Source organism: Podarcis tiliguerta (assembly GCF_965153285.1).
Source record: "Podarcis tiliguerta genome assembly, chromosome: 2".
Lineage (NCBI taxonomy): Eukaryota > Metazoa > Chordata > Lepidosauria > Squamata > Lacertidae > Podarcis > Podarcis tiliguerta.
This window is the reverse complement of record NC_139535.1, coordinates 75,457,184-75,474,995: the sequence shown is the minus strand read 5'-3', so window position 1 is coordinate 75,474,995 and position 17,812 is coordinate 75,457,184. Positions and strand designations below refer to the sequence as shown.

At 42.7% G+C, this 17,812-nt stretch overlaps 1 protein-coding gene across 2 annotated transcripts in view; it reads right to left on the bottom strand.

The window, feature by feature from the left end:
- The window catches only part of LOC310672963 (rho GTPase-activating protein 7-like), an 88,298-nt gene that overhangs the window by 60,295 nt on the left and 10,191 nt on the right, over positions 1–17,812 (bottom strand). Inside the window, exon 1 of one of the 2 annotated variants that reach the window (XM_083430721.1) lies at positions 4,778–5,241. The exons of the other annotated variant lie outside the window; for it this stretch is intronic. Within the exon in view, the coding sequence (XP_083286847.1) occupies positions 4,778–4,892 (115 nt within the window). The 5' untranslated portion in view covers positions 4,893–5,241. Of the gene's footprint in view, positions 1–4,777; positions 5,242–17,812 lie in introns of those variants that run through there. 2 annotated transcript variants of the gene reach the window in all.

Sequence of the window (17,812 nt, the reverse complement as noted above, 5' to 3'; positions counted from 1 at the left end):
GTGGCAGGTGATGGTGGTGGTTAAATTTTGTATACCACCCTTCATCACAACAACTTAAGGTGGTTCACAGAATACAATATAAAAACACAAATAAGTAATTAAAACAAAAACAACAAAATACCCCCCTTCCCACAGACACATTTAAAAGGCTGTAGAATATTAATCGGCCAAAGGCCTGGTTGAAGAGGAACATTTTTTGCTTTCTGTTTGCCTTCTTCATTCCAAGCCTGAATTCTACTGGGGGGAAACAGAGAGGGGCATAGTTAAGGGGTCACTGGGTATGTCTGTGGCTGAAGTACAAATTTTTGATGCATGCCCCAGATCTCATGCTCTCCCCCAGATTATTCTAAAGCTTCCATATATAAAGCCAACCACATTGCTTATAAGATGGCTGGGATAGTGCTGCTGAGACCGGGCCTTTGTGACCTCAGCCACTAAGAGGTTTGAGGTCATTCTTATCTGCCAGGCCTAGATTACAACGGAACATTGCAAACTGGCTTTTATATAAATCTATGGCATTTGAAGTTTTAGAGTGTACTGGAGGAGTTGGCTGGTAGGGGAGATGAGAAAGAACAGAGAATCCTCAATGACAGCAACAAGCAGGAATCAAGCAGGGGCAGAAAAAGGCCCATTAACAGTGCAATCTTAACCATGTCTACTTAGAAGTCAGTCCTACTGAATTCAATAGGTCTTGATCCCACGTAAGTGGGGTTAGGATTGCATACTAGGTGATGCAAATGCAACCACTTTTGGCTAATTACCGTAAATATTGGTGTCTATAGTGAGAGGTCGAATGGTAGACAAGAAGTAATGTCTCTCATCATCAATTCAGCTTAACTTTTTTAAAGATTATTTATATTATTTAATACTTCAATATAAATTTTCCAATGGGTGCCTGAAGAAAAAACATTTGCATTATACTCTTCACATCCAGTCTCCCACAGCCATCTCATCAATCTGCTATTGGGAGAATCCTGAACACAGTCAAAAGAGCAGGCTTCCTGCAGTGGAATTATGGCAAGAGATCCTCTCTCCCCCGCTCTGGTGAGTGAATGAGGTGATAGCAAGGTTTTTAAACGTGTTTGATGATTAGCTCAAATTCAAAATGTGTGGAGATAGAGGATGCCCCTCTGTATAATACCTTTATCAGTTTTCTTATCTCTGCTAATCAAATCAAGTAAGCAGGGATTCCAATTTAGTGGCTGGAGGAATAGAGCAAGCAACATGATCTTTTCCATCTGTCACTCTTGCAGTGTCAAAACTGAAGGTGAATAAAGGGACAGATGAGATTCCAAATGAATGCAGAAAGGGAGGAACAATGGAAATAACACATTCAAAAAATCAGACTGGAAGTAGGAACTGTTACTCAATACCACACATTCTTGCAGCCAGGGCTGCCCAATAAATTTTGCCACTGAAGGCAAAAAATAAACTGGTGCTCCCCTGCAGGAATCATATTTTTTTAAGGGTGATTCAACAAGCAGCAGCAACAGCACTATCACTGGCATCAGGAAATTCCCAGTGGGGGCAATGCTGGGGACCACGGTGGCAGACGGGGCAGTGTCTGCGGTCCACACCCCTCACTGCCTCCTCTGCCCTGTGGCGGCCTCCATGGGGACGTTGTGTCCTAGGCAAGTGGAGGCAGCCTGGGGTGTCGTCAGGCCCAGAGCCCTGCCCAGGTGGACAGCGGCAAGATCCTCACAGCGCTGAATCCACAGCCAAAGGAAGAGTGGCAAAAGCACATGAGGAGGCCCCTCTCTTTCTGATCCGCTGCCCCTCCCAGCATCATCAGTCTGCTGCTTGAGGCAACTGCCTCCGTGAGGTTAATGGGCCCTGGCTGCAGTCCATCCTGACAGCCACACACTCCCGTCATTTATATTTGCATCCTTTTATCATTGGGGGAGACATCTTGCTAGTTATTTAATAACGTATGTTCACTTTAAGTTAAGTGGAGCTGGAGATATGCCACCATTCCCTAGATGTAAGTCCATGAATGTTCACCAGGATGATCCACAACCTTCCCAGCTTTAATTCTGTAAAAAGCAAGCCTGTGCTGCGGGATAACAGAATAAATAGGAAGCTGGTTTATACAGAATCAGACCACTGGTCCACCTAGCTCAGCACTGCATTGCAGACAGACTGACAGCAGCTCTCCAGGTGGGTGTCTTGCTCAGCTCAACCTGGGGATGACACAGATTGAACGTGGGATCTTGGGCATGCAAAGCATATGTGCCTACCACCCTACCCCAAATAGATTAGAGTATAATCAATCAATCAATCAATCAATCAATCAATGATGAATATCGCAAAGGAAAGAGAGGGGATTATGGAAGAGGATCCTGGAAAATAGCTTTTCCATTCACTAGATTTAACCCTGGCAAGCATCAGTATCTACAAGTTCTTGAAAGCTTTTCAAATACATGAGATTTTTAGACTACTCTGGATTATTCTTTGCCAGGCAAAGGAGATTCCTAACATTATCTCCCAGATGCACTAACTTTTCTGTTTAACTTACAAGAGCAATTAATTAATGTCTCATGTTCTAAATCTTGTCCCTATGATTATTTTCTTTATCCTACTTCTTTTACACCACAATCTGTATTACAGATTGTAGTTTTTCAGGGTTGCCATGTTTTGAAGAGCAAAAAAAAGGGACAAATTTGCCGACTTCTTCTATGGATTGCTATGACAACTCTACCCATGAAAAAGAGGACGTGTACTGGAAAAAGAGGACATATGGCAGTATATCATACTTCACATATGGGGAACCAAAACTTAGAGTGACTGGCCTACCCAAAGCCACATACAGATGTTCCTGGCAAAGACTGATCTCCAGCTTCCCCACTGCTAGCATATCTTTGCAACTGTGTCCATGTCAATGACACTTTGCTCTGCCTGCCTATGACTCTTAACATTTTTATGAGCCCAGACTCAGCAAACAACATAAACAGCAGGCCTACTGGACCTTACCAGGACAGGCGGCAATAAGCAGACCTAGCCGTATAAGTAAACCTTTAGTATCACAATGTTTGAATTAAGGTTCCTTTAATGCATGTATGGGGAACCTGTGGTCCTCCAGATGTTTTTTGACCAGAACACCCACCACACCTAACAAAAGGCCATGCTGGATGAGACTGATGGGAGCTGGACTCCAACTACATTTGGAGGGCCATAGGCCTCTCATTTGCTTTAATCAATTCCAAAATCTCTAGGCGTTCAAAATTTACAGAAACAGAACCAATTAGAATGGTGCCCCGAGCACCTCCACTATTGGTTAATACTCATGTTTTCGGACATAGTTAACCAATTCCTTGAAGGCACTACTTGTCCACCTGAACATGTAACAATTAAGCTTGAATACCTGGGTGGATGTCATTCATAGTAAGCAAAGAAAACTGTCCCAAATAGGAGCAGTAGGGATCTCTTGGTTGACCAAGGCCTAGCCGACTCACATCCCCCAGGCCCTCCCAGCCTTAAATATTTTGAGTGTGGGGTTCAAGCAAGTCTCAAAGGATGCCCTTTCCCCACCCAAGGGTCCTACAGTCTTTAGTCTAAGAGTCCTTCTTTTACTATAAAGGTGTACCTCAAAATGCTAACCAATGCTTTTAATTTGGTACAAACCCTACTAATATGACTAACCTAGTTAAACAAGGCTGGCAATTAATACCATGCATGCTACTTGAACTCCTTTCAGGAAAAAAGATGGGATATAAATGTAATATAGAAATAAACAAATACCTATATTACACCAGGGCAAGTGAGTGAGAATTCAAAGACCAGATAGAGGATCACAGCCAAGAGCAGAGTAGACTTTGATAGCTTCAGGCTCTGCCCCCTCTCCCGCCCCACTGCTAGCAGACATGCTGACAGCCAGGCAGCCACACAGAACCACACTTGCCCCATTCTGGTACAGGTGCAATGCCTCCCTCCCACAGTCCCTACTCACCTGGTTGAACTTGGGGGTAACAGGAAGCAATATTCTCCTAACAACAGATCTGGTTAATTGCTAAGCAGTATTAAAAAGGTAAAGGTACCCCTGACCATTAGGTCCAGTCGCGGATGACTCTGGGGTTAAGCTAAAAACTCAAAACCTCGTTGCCAAAAAAGAGGTGTCCTCCGAACACAGCTGCACCATTTGAAAAGTGCTGTATTTAGAACACATTTCTAAAATGTTTCGCTTGGTATTACCAGATTTCCCTACTGAGTGTCAGGGTATCAACATGTCAGTCTCCACGCTATCACATAGATTTAAGGTTCAATAGTTATATATGCTCCATTTGGCATTAGAACATCAAAACATTGCATACTGCAGTGAACTGAACGTATATACAGCCATTTCGTTCCAAGTAATTTAGATTTCTTCTACGGCTCTTCATAACAGCTGTTTGTGGTCACCACACTTGAGAGTTGCATGCACTAAGAAAGAACAGGACTAATCTGACATTTCACAATCCAGGATTTCACACGATTCCAAATTCCAATGTCTAGTTTATTACATATTCACTTGACATATTTAACTGGGAAAGTGATGTACTGAGGCTGGTTTGCATCAACAACTAAGAAAGCAATGAGTCGATATCCTGCATTTCCCGTTCTGAACTACCAAGGTATGACCCCGATCCACGATCCCAGCTGGGATAACATATATACTTATGCCAATACAACATTGATAGCTCCCTAAGAGACTTCCTCTCCATTTTTGGTATGGGAAGTCCACACAGTCAATAAAGGCAAGTAAATTGTGAAGATTAGTAGTGAAAGAACTCAGACAACTGACCTGACAAGCGTTTTTCTCGTGCGCTCTTCCAGAAGACATCCCATGCTTTGTTGGTGGAGACCCTGATATGCTCACTGAAAGACCTCCTCAGACGAGACCTCCCTGGGTATGCCATCCTTTGCTGTGCAACCCACAGAGGCACAGCTAGCCCATTAAGATCCAATGAGCTGAGTAAAAATTTACCATCGTTGACAATGCAGTTCTCCCAGGCAGTTTTCTCCTTTTAGATCAGATGGGGGGGGTGTGGGGAGAGAAGGTTGCTGTATAAAGAGCATGCATGTAATTTGTTAACACCCCTCAGAGGCCAGGATGGAAAGGGGGGGGGGGAGGAATTGGGTGGAGGAAGAGTGAGAAACTCCTTCCAAACAATCTGGGGTCAGGCTGAAAAGGAAATAGCAGCCTGACGGAGTCCCCCTGACTCAGAGCAGATCTGCATCTCAGCTGCCACATTTTATAAAAAACAAAAAACATGCTGATTGCTCTGCAGTGCAAATAAAAGAGTTAGGCAACCACAGAATAACATTGCCAGGCAGGCAGTTCTCTGTACTACTTCCAAGCTCCTCCAGCTCAACAGTGTGTATAACAAACTTCCTTGTTTTCCAGTTTTCTTACTGCTCCGTTCTTCTCTTATGTGTGGGAATAGCAGCCCTGCTGGATCAGACCAAGGGTCCAGCATCCTGTTTCTCACCATGGCCAGCCAGATGTGTCTGGGAACCCCAAAGCAAGGAATTAACACGGCAGGCTTTCCCTTCAGTTTGCTGCCTCCTCCTGCTGCTGCAAATGCGTCTCAACCTGGAAGTTTCATTTAAGTATTACAGGTCATACTCACTGCACAGAGCTATCTTTGAATTTGACAGATTCCTATTAAAAGCAAGCCAAAGGCAGGCAGAAATGAGGCTCGCAGGTTCGAGTTTGCTTTTCCCAGATCCTCAAGATTCTTATACCCTTAGAATGAAATAATTCTGAGCCCAGGGTACAGGGTACGAGTACAGGAGCTCACAATCCTGCACATAAAAAATATCCCAAGCTGTCTTAATTTCAGCAGCAAAATTAGGACGGCCAAGGGGCAGAAAGGAGCCATTTTATTTCTGCTAAATTGGGAGTCAAAAATCCTTGCTGGTCTAACTCAAATCACTCAGAAACTCTATCCATAGATCCTGAGCTACCTTCTGCCTGTCTCATCCCCCCCCCCCCGCACCCCACATCTAAGCCAGGGGCCATTACTTTATCCTGTGACAGGAAATGCTCCACAGTGATTATGTGTCATGCTAAAATCATATATTCCCCCCCCCCCCGCTTAACAAATGCTAAGTGCTCAACAGATAAAAGCCCACTCTCCCTTCCATCCTATTCCCATCTCCATAGCTTGACTTTAAGGTTAATACAGTACAGATTTCAGACTGCATGCGCAGGAAGCGCTGCACACTGCCCAATATTTCCCAATACCAGATAAATCGTGTTTGTCATTTCATTATGATAAATGAATAGTTCAAAGAAAAGTTGTGGAACCTTGGCAGTCATATCCACAATGACCGTTGGAATGAAAGTGCAACTACTCCAGAGTATTTAATATTCAAATAGATGTTCTGTGGAAAACACTTTGACATTGACATTTCCTTCGGTGGTAGGTTTTTAACTATTCCCATCCTAGGATGAGAGAGTGTACTGAAAAGACAGCAGTGCCAGGACCTCTTCCCTCAAACTGCTAGAGTGTGCCACATGTGGTGTCACCTTACAGATATATTTCATTTGCAGATTATGTTCAAGTGTATCACTTAAGCCTGAATGGATTCTCCAGTTTGAATAGTTGGCTGTTATGTCAGAAAATAAACAAGGTGGTATTCAACTAGGTTTTACTCAGAGCAGATCCACTGAAATTGATGGTTTTAACTAAGTCGTATTCATTACTTTCAGTGGGTTTATTCTGAGTAAAACTTTGTTGAATACTATCCGTATTCCCCAAGCATTATCCAGAATCTGGCTGTTCACTTCCTCAACTCCCTCTCCCCCCCTTTGTCTATTTGCTTTAGAGCTGGGATGGAGAACCTGTGGAGCTCTCGACAATGGCAACAGAAGTCCAACAACATCCACAAGGCCACAGGTTCCCTATCCCTGCTTTAGACAAAAGGACATAATATTCAAAGCGCCAAGCTCTGTTCAATATGCCAACAAACAAACATCATATAATCTGTGATGGTTTTGCAAAGGATAGGTGTGCCTATCAGTTGCTATTACCGTATTTTTCGCTCTATAGGACACACTTTTCCCCTCCAAAAATTAAGGGGAAATGTGTGTGCGTCCTATGGAGTGAATGCAGGCTCCTTGGCTCCAGCGATAGCAATGTGAAGCCTCCAAAGCGCAGAGGGAGCGCTCCCTCCACGCTCCAGAGGCTATGCGTTGCTTTCGCTGAAGCCTGGAGAGCGAGAGGGGTCGGTGAGTACCGACCCCTCTCGCTCTCCAGGCTTCAGGGATAGCTGCCTGAAGCCTTTGGAGCGCAGCAGTAACTCGCGCTGTGCTCCAAAGGCTTCACAACCTTGCCGCCACTCCCGGACCTGTTCTGGGCCCCGTGGCTAAAAACGAAGCCAAGACAGCGAGCGGGATCCATCCCGCTCGCTGTCTTGGCTTCTGCCAAAGCCGTGCGCAGCCTCTCCTACCTGGAGAGGTTGCGCGAGGCTAAAGAGGAAGCCAAGACAGCCAGCGAGATGGATCCCGCTCGCTGTCTTGGCTTCGTTTTTAGCCACGGGACCCATAAGATTTTTTTTTTCTTGATTTCCCCCCCTAAATACTAGGTGTGCCTTATGGTCCGGTGCGCCTTATGGAGCGAAAATACGGTATTTGTTTTATTGAACAACATTATGCCTCAAGTGGAAAAAGTCCAGAAAGTGTTTCTTCTTTTAAACCACTTTTCAATGTGAATGCAAAACTATATTGGCCAGAATGCTCTTTCACATTACAAATGTTTCACAATCATTTCATATGTCCCATTTTTGTTGCATTAGAGCCTCTCCACAGAGCAATATAATATGGTGGCATTGGGGAAGCATCACAGAACAAATTAAAGCTGAATAAATTTACCACTAAGCTCTGTTTTGTCTTAAGAACATATTGCAGAACACACCTGCAATAAAATACTACTGCAGAGGGTTCTGGGAATTATAGTGTAAAACATCTGGAGGGCATGGATCTGTTTGGGATCTACTGGAGACATGAGGATAAGAGATGTGATAAAAGCTGGATAGAAACATACCTCCCTCCTCCGCAAGGAATAACTTACTGCAGGTTTGCCTGTAGCAATGTAGTATTTCTATTGATATTACATTCTCTGAACATTAATCCTTATGTTCACCTTTCCATAGTACAAGTTATAAAGCTAAGGAACTACATTTAGGAAGCTTATTTAAAAACTGTTCTACCTTCATTTCAGGAATTCAAATAGCAAGTAAATCTTTTAAAAAGAAAAATATATTCCAAAACACATTTGGAACTTTTTTACAGGAAGTTATGCAAGCAAGAGACAACTCTACCCTACTAGCCTGTGGATTTGGGAAAATCCTGCTATGCCTGTTAACCTAAATTTTAAGCTGCTGTAAATAGTTTTGATTTTAAACATATGCTAGTGTGCTTTAATTATTCCAAAAGAATGCATGTATGCAAATAGTTTCTTGACAACTTTATTGGTTATCACTTATCAATAAACAATGCATTAGCCACATTGTTTTGTTTCTTTTTAATTTTACTGTATATTTACAACCATATTTGCAGCTCTTTGCAATATTATGGGTTGTCATGTATGGTGAAGGGGCAGGAAGAGTAGAGGGTTCAGCAGAGTGGCTGCACTAAACGATTGCTAGAGTTTTTCATTTGAATCTATCAAGTAATTTGCATAGCAATATAAGCCCAATGTGTTATTGAGACAAATCACGTAGTAATTACACATGCCAGGAGCAAAATAAAGCTACCAGTTCTGCAGTGGGATCTTTAGTATATCCGAAGTGAATGAAATAAAGTTTTTCAATTTCCAAGTAGAAAAATATAGAAATAGAAGTAGTTTGCCAAAACCATTGTTAACCTAATTTCTCATAAAGTGCTATGCTTATGTCATATAATGTCCAAGATTATTACGAGAGTAACATTTCCACCATACGAATTTGCAACACTTTGGCTTACATATTTCAATTCTTGGATGTATGTATCAGTGCAGACTTCAGGCTTTTTTACTTGGAATAATAGGAAGTGGCTTTGAAAACAGAAGGCAGCTTTAGTGATCTGCAGTAGGGGTTAACTGCTAAAAAAGGGAAGAGGCAAACTCACAAGTGTACTGCAAACTTATTGCCTGAGCCTAACCAGTTCTTCATCAGCCAGATCTGAGTGAGAGTTACATAAAGCACACATTTGTCAATGTTTCAAACAGGAAGTTCTTTAAGGAAGTGAGATCTGTACAGATCAAAATGAGATGAAGCCCATCAAGCTTGATTAAAAAATAATACTATGGAAGTTGACACAGGTGGTTGGATAGCATTGGGTTTTGCTACAAAGCCTTGAAACTACTGTACCTATAATAAATATAATATAAATTTGCACCTTGTATCTTTTCATTGCACCCTCCTGCAGCCTTTTCTGTTTTTGTCTTCTCAAATTCACTGGAACTGCATCACCATAGACATATGCTCTCAACTTTGCACTTTGTTTAGCTTCCCATACACCAAAGAAGTTACACAAATTGCCAATATCTGTCATTTCAAATATCACCTTGAATTTGCAAAATCTATGTCCAAATCCCATAAGGCGCAAGCTATTCAGCAAAGTGATCTTTAACAAGATGAAGTCAGAAATACAGTGGAAAGCAAGATCTACCTGTTTACTTTTTAGTAGCAATTTATCTTCCATTTGTTTAATTCCAGTCTCCATTGTATTCTGAAGTCTGCAGAGCCTCATGATTTGGCAAGGAAATTAAACTCTGTCCTGTTTCAACCTGACTAGGCTCCATCCCTGCCAGAGCAAAATGCAGCTAGTAAGCACAGTTGCTGCGAGTAGTTAAAGGAGCCCGATGCTCTGCTCACTTGTGCACAGAGGCTATCACAGCTGGGGAGGGGGAGCCTTTCTCTCCCCAGGTGAGCGGCGCAAAGCAGCCCCGAGGCTCCTGCCACTAGTGCACAAGCAGGGAAAGCACCAGGGCTGTCTCAGGTGCAGAAAGAGAACCTTCCCAATCCCCAATTGAGCTGTGCAAACAAGCTGCACTGTCCCAGCCCGCGAGTGCCTGGGTGAAAGCACCTCAGCTCTCGAGATGAGAGCTGGGACAGTTTCACACAATGCCTCGCAGGCAGAGGCTAATGCATCTCGTTTTTTCAACATCACTGTATATCACCAAACTGCAATGTTTGGCTGGTGATGCACCGTGATGTTGAAAAGCTGATATTGCCCAGCCCTAATCCTCAACGGGATTTCAGCAGAATATCCTGGAATAACAGAAGCCTATTCCAGCTTCTGATTGGATCCCTGGGATGTCCCATTTTTGGTCCGGCACTCTGGCACAAATCAGCTACCTTATTCCAGAGCGTCTGACCAAAAGACGCTCATTTTTTGGGTATCATGCTCTTGTGAGACCAAGAATCAAGCATCTTTGCGTTTCATTTTCTCTCGCACGCGAGAGAACTAAGGTCAGTGGGATGTTGCAGGGTAAGAGAGATTATGCAACATGACAAGAAGTCCACATTTATTTTCACCTTCACACTAATAAAAAAATAATCACAATCACTAAGATGAACTATTCTATTTAAATACAAATTTAATAATTTCACCTACATTCCATTTATACTTGAAACCACATTCAGGAAAGTAAGCTCTTTATCTTTCATTGATATCTATTTATTAAAATAAACTGTTTTAGGTTATTGTCTGGCAAGGCTTGTCATTATGTTACTTTTTAGAACAAAAAATGTTGAAAAAAACTTTCATAGCTGGTGCAAAGACTATAGATACATCTTCATTGGTTTGCATACACAAGTATTTGGGATGTAAGGCAGCTCTTAAGATGTGCTTAATGTGCAATATAAATAAAAATAAATAGTCAAGGTTCCTAGATATGGATGATTCAGACACAGGTTCAGAAGATTGGCCTCATGCGTTACCTAGTTTCTTTCTCCTGTCCTCCAGGGCCAGGTTTCCTCTAACCATAGCTTGCTGTGATGTTTGAATTGTAATTAGAGTGAACTTGGAAGAGGGAATTGACATGAAAAAGAGAAGAATGGAGCATGGATGTCTGGATGATCAGCACATGATGTCTGAACAGAGTCAAAACAGAAGCTGGTCACAAGGCAAACCACAAAGCTTTTCAACTAAAAATAGTGAGAAGTGGCTCTGTGCTGCATTAGCAGACACTATTCCTACAAAAGAGGAAGTGGTTCTAGTCAAGAACTACAAAACAAAAACTTTTGGTTTTAAAAGTCTCCAACAACTATCTTGTTCTCTTATTGCCAGACTTCAGGACTTGTACGGACATGGCTTCTTCCCCAGGGTTCAGCTACTAGGAAAGAGCTGCAAATGGGCAAGCCATTTACAAGGGTATTCTTACCAAATTTGTTGGAGACTCTGTGAGCTAAAAAAGGCCTCTAAGCTCCATAAGAAGAGACCACCGCATGTGAACACAGCAAAGGAAGAAGAAATGTTAAATCTGCCACATCATTTGGCTCTAATATAAGATGTTTCTTATAATTTAGTAACAGAGTAACATAGGTTGACCAATTCCCATCCACTTGCATATATAATAAACTTGTAGTTTTCTCTAATAAAACCTGCCAGCTCAGAATCCGTGTTGTTCACACAGTGATTTTGCACTCGCTTCACAGACAAGTATTAGGCAATTAACTACCTGCTGGCCTAAAGGCTAGTTCACAAGGTCAAACACCAAAGGTTGTGAACACACTCTTATCCTTAAAGCACATGTGAAGCCCATTTTCCTCCTCAAATAATTCTGGCCACTGTAGTTCACCTCTCATCGAATTACAATTCTCAGCAATCCTTGACAAACTACAATGCCAGAAATATTGGGGAGGGGGGAGAATGTGCTTTAAAAGATGCAATATGTACACAACTATGACATGATTGCCATATTGAGACTGGGTTTCATATTTTTACAGTATGAAACTTTTAAAATGGAATGCTTCATTTTTATTCTTCTATCTTTGGTACAGTTTTGTTTTTCCCTGTAGAAAGGTGACCAACAAATTCAATGCAGTGGTACCTTGGTTCTCGAACTTAATCCGTTCTGGGAGTCCATTCGACTCCTGAAACCGTTCGCAAACCAAGGCACTGCTTCTGATTGGTTGCGGGAGCTTCCTGCACTCAAGTGGAAGCCGCTTCGGATGTTTGGCTTCTGAAAGAGATTCGCAAACCGGAACACTTACTTTCAGGTTTGCGACGTTTGGGAGCCAAGCCTTTCAGGTACCAAGGTACCACTGTATAAGTCATGATCCATCACCCACCTAAGTTTGCAAAAAGGACTGTGGAGGAAGTAAGGCAGGGAGGAAAGAGGACAAAGGAATTAATATGGCAAGGCAGAAGACTCACTGTTCAACTCACATCTACAAAGAATGTATCACAATTATATTTATGAGACACCTCATAAATTCTCAAGACATTGTACTAAAGAGAATAAAAATTACAATAAAACCATGCTGTAAAATAAACTTGAGATGCAACCAGCCATCAGAATTCAAGACTATAGACATACCACAGAACAAAAACAACCATTTAATGTTGCCATTTAAACCACCAACTGTACTACAAGCCCTTAAAACCAGGTATTGGAACAGAGAAGTCTTGACCTAGTACCAAATCAGTAACAACATAGTGGCAGGCAGGCTTTTTTTCCCTGCGGAAAAAAATCCCTATCTAGGGGCCCACCACTGAAAGGCTCTCTTTTGTGGCTCACTACTGAGCATCTGATTAAGAGGGCCATAGGAAATGCCCTCTGTAAATGGCACAGTGCCATCCTAATACATTGCTTCTTGAAGTCTGTTATAATAATTCTTGGACATTGATCTGCAGAATTTTACAGCAACCAGTTCAGGATTTGATTCTCATATGTGGTACAACAGCAGTTGAGACCTGGAAAAGAAGCAGCAGTCAAACAGCTAAACTGGCTTTCTCAGTTAAGAATACCACCAAAAATGCTTTAGAAATTCTTCCTTCAAGTGTCTCATGCTGCATCTACAGTGCTAATGAATACATGATTTCAGTAATTAGCATTTTTCATTAAGCTCCTTCTTCCTGAAGAACTTTAGCATGCAGATTAAGCAGGACTTATAAACCACTGCCACCCAGCAGTCTTTCCCTTTTATTTCTTCAGAAATCTCTTTTAATGTAGCTCCAGTTTTCTGGCATTTGTTTGCAAGTATATTTTAAAAAGGGATTTTATCACCACTTCCCCTGATTGTGCCAAGAGACATCTTTCCCAAGTGGGCCCCTTTGTACTAAATTCCTTCAACATAGTGGAGAGTCTGCTTATTTATTCAATTTCATGTATGCACATATGAGAAGAGAAAAGGTTAGTCTCCATACTCAGAAAGGCTGACATTTACTTTCTAAGCAAACCTGAATAAAGGGAGGACATGGGCTAGACTCCACCTGCTGTCAAGTGGCCGATTTGTAACTATAATACTGTTTTATGCAACCCCAGTCACTGAACGGTGCGAGATTCCAGGGGTTTCAGGCACTTCCCCAGGGGTTCTTTTTCTCCTTGAAATGAGAGACAGCAGAGGCTGTGATGTCTTTATGATATTTGGTTTATGTACGCATATATATAACCTGAGCCTACGATGGACGGGCTCACAGCATTAACACCCCAAGATAGTCTTGCTTCTCCCGTAGCCACAGCCTTGGATTCTAGCACATATTAGGCATCGTTCAGCCACTTCCGGCTTGCCCCAGGAGGTGGGGTTGCGGGCGTATCCCAGCTGCCCAGCCTTCAGCCTTACTAGCTTCTAGTTCACATAAGTCAACTCCCAACTCAGGCCTTTTGTATTTCTATCTACCCACCCATTTGCTGTCTGGCACAGAGCTGCTTCCTTTGTTACCTGAATGGCCTATACTTGGAGGGCAGTTACCACACCAGGAAGGTAGCCTGGCTATTCCAGAACTTGAATCTGGTCTGGATCCAGGAATTAGAAGGGGGTTCAGGCATACAGCCTACCCCTCTGTATAAGATATTAGGAGATTAGCTTTAATGAACTCAGCTGATCCTGCGAATAAAAGATACCAAAAACGTAATAGGAATATCCTGCGCTCCACTTTAGTTATTGCTAAAAGACACAACACTCATTTATTACCCCACCCCACCCCCCACCTCTTCTAGCAGTGGGCAGACTGATCAGTGTTAGAACGGGAGGCAAGCAACTTAATTGACAAGTTACACAGCCTTCAGGTTGGTACAGAATAAATTGGAGAGACCAATGCAGCTCTTAAATATAATGAATTGCACACCCCTCTTACGTCACATCCAGGCAGCATGGGGTTAAGGTCTGAGAGGACCCTGATCAAAATGCCCTCTGGTGGGTCCCCACAGACCCCCTTCAAAAGTGGCATTAGCATTCTAAGGATAACTCAAAGCAAAAAACAGGCTACAGTTATGTTTAATTATTCAGTAAATGGGAATGAGCTATGTCAGCAAGACTCAAACACTGTTAGTCTTACCTTTTGGGCAAGCAAATCAAAAGGGAAAGGGAGACCCTACACAACACGAAACACAGTTCTGTAAAGTCGAATTTTGCATCACCTCAGGAAACTGTCCCCCATGCAGGTCTGGGAAGGTGCATCTGGCCCTTTGTTTACATTCTCATCACGTTCATGGCTGCTTCTCATGACCCTCCCACCCTGGATGTGGCAGAGAAGCATCCCCTTACTGCTAATAAGGTCAGGGCCCCTCGAGGAGGCCAACTGCTTGTACAGGAATGAGCTGCTCTTCAGAGGACCTGGCTCAGTTTGGCAGCACGGAGGAAGAGAGCGAGAGGAAAAAGGTCCTCGAGTTTGAAGTGAGTTTTTGCTGACTGGAAAGCCCCCCCCCCCCCACAGCTTCTTGGAGCACTGCAGCAAGCAAAGCTGCAACAAGTTTTGCAAAAGAGCAATACAAGCAGGACCGAATTCCACACTACCAAGGGAGGTAACCTACTTCTCTAGGTTCCCACTGCACCTTCTCTCAACATACACACACACACAGTTTGAAGTACACGGTTCGTTGCCTCAAGTCCCTGTTGCCTCAATAAGGATTTTGTGCCCTTCCGAACTATTCACAGCTCTCCAAATATCCTGGCTGTTCATGCTGCAAGGGTGGAGGGGGAAAACAGAAGCAAGCTTTCAAAAAGTGCTCAGGCCAGCTCAAATCTGTTCCCTTGCCTACCACATGAATTGTGCTACTCCTGCAGAGAGTTGGACCCAGTCACAGCCAAGCAGAAGCACAACTTGATGAGTTAAGGAGGCACTCATGCAGCAAGGGCCAAGACACTGAATAGAAGGACACAGTCCACAATTTGTACTTCAGGAGGACTAGCCAGCCAACAGAAATTTACATCCTGCTGAGTATACACTGCAGGAGGATGAGGATGAAAGGTGGCAGATTGCTTCCATTCTTCTCAGTTCCTTCTGCTGAACAGAGCTGGTGTCAGCAGCACAAGCAACTCAAATCGTTGCCTGAGGCAACAGGTTTTTCATGGATGCCAATGAAGCAGCATGAGATCTGAGACATGCACCCAACAATCCGTTGCAACTTGCCAGTCAGGCCAGGGCACAACCCTCACCTTGTGTACAGCCATGCAAATGCCAAGAATTACCTCCACGACATTTCAAGGGATCCTGGGTTGTGTATCTTGGATTGCCATTGTATAGTCACTTGGGTTAGGGAACTGTTCTTGGCCAGACTTGAACTAACACTACCCAGCACAGGCTTAAATTAAGTCCTCATCTTGATCAAGTGATAGTGTTTGGAGGGAATGGGTGTGCAAGAACAAAGTGCAAGAACAAACAAATTTGTATTTCACATCAGGAGACATAGAAACTACAGGCTACAGCTATACTCTTTTATTACAGCTTAAGCATTTGATTGTGTCATTTTAAATAAGCTAGAAATGCATAATTACACTTTTATATATTATCTTTATTAAACCAATGTCTATCAATCTAATTAAGCTATTTGAAAATAAGTATTATTCTGTACTTTAACTGACCATATAATATTGCCTTACCGTTATTCTCCTCTTTGTAATCTACCTTAAAAACTCAGTAATAAATAAATAAATAAATAAATAAATAAATAAATGGGGAGTGAACTTATGGGAGTACAGAGATATTTGGATGACACTGGAATTGGGGCAAATTGTAGCCACCATGTGTCAGCTCGGCAGTAGTGCATTCACGCTCACGCTCTCTCACACACATACAAGTTAAGGGAGATCCTTCCTTAGAAGGAATGGAATTATCATCAGACAGAACTGAAGGAAAGCAGATTCAAAAGAAAAAATAGCATCAACAGTAGTGAATGTGGGAGAGCGAAAGGATTTACGTTAAAGGGCCCCCAAGGTATCCTAGTCAATGTCAAGCTATTCCTGTGTTTGAAAGGTGTTTTAGCTTGATATCTCCAGCAGCGGGGAACATGTTTTACTGTGGGGCACAAAGAACAAAAGCACACACATATTCTATTCAGATCATGGGCGCAGCCAGGGTTTTTGTTGGGGGGAGGAGGCCTTTTGTTAGCAGGGGCAGAACCTCAGTTTGCTATGTATTTTTATTAAAAAATATATATTGGGGGGCAGTTACCCCTCCCTGCCCCCCTTGGCTACGGACATGGTTCCGATCCTCCCAGTTCTTTAGTGAATCGCCAGTATAGTGCTAGATCAATTAGTCAGAGCAGTGAAGCTACAAATAAGAAAACAAATATTCTGCTTTTTACAGTACCATTTGATCCAGAGAGGTGTTGATCTGGCCTGAGGGCTCTGTGGGCCCCTTGGACAGGTAGATGAAGTCACCCTCCTGTCAATTATCCAACATCACATGACACCAGGTGATTGAAAATACAAGCCATGGCTGCAGAGGAAGGCTCAGGAGCATGCTCCAGCATTTTCCTTTGTAGCTGCAGCTGGAATTCCCTTTCAAACCTTCCTATGACTGGTAGGGCTAACTAGGTCTGTGGCCAAAGGCTCCCCACTTGCTGATTGAATCTGCTGGCCCTCTTGATAATATAGCAAGCCGAAGATGATGCAATCACTTAGGATATGTGCATTTTGCTATTTAATCATCATATGCTCAATATCCATTCCTAGATAACCCTTTGTGGTTCAGAGGGGATAAATCCTTGTGTGAAAAATAGTATTTCCTGGACTTCACATGGAGGAGTGTTTGACTTGCCACAAGAGACCATTTACCTTGCAATGATTAGCAAGAATAGCACCATTGGATTGCCAAAAAAGATGGCGCAGCCTCCGTTTCATGTGCTGCAATAGGAAAAATGTAATTTCAGCTGCATGATCATTTATTAATTTTAATTATGAAATGGAGATTCCTTCTCTTAATGTTGCCTTCCCTTGTACTAGAAAGCTCTTTGTTTTGCAGTTTCTATCATGGCAATTGATTGCATTTATAACCCATCAAGCCCTTAGCAGATATGCTACAAATCTTAGGGCTGGTTTAACTCATATTGTTGTGGCAACGTCTCTGGGGGCCAAAACAGCAATTGTTTCAACAGTTAGAGATAAAATATCCACATTCCAAAATACAGAACAGACCTAAAACTAGAGATAGGGAGAAACATCTACAACAAAGGGGCAGGGGTGACCACAGCTCAGTAGCAGAACATTTGCTTTGCAAGCAGAAGGTCTTGAGTTCATCTCCATTTAAAAGGAACAGGTGCAGGTGAGGAGAAAGATCTTGCCCAAGACCCTGAAGAGCCGCTGCCAGCGAGTGCTGGACTAGCTCATGTATGGCTTGACGTAAAGCAGCTTCCTGTGTTCCTATTTGTTCCTATGGAGCAAATCAGAGGGTAAACATCAA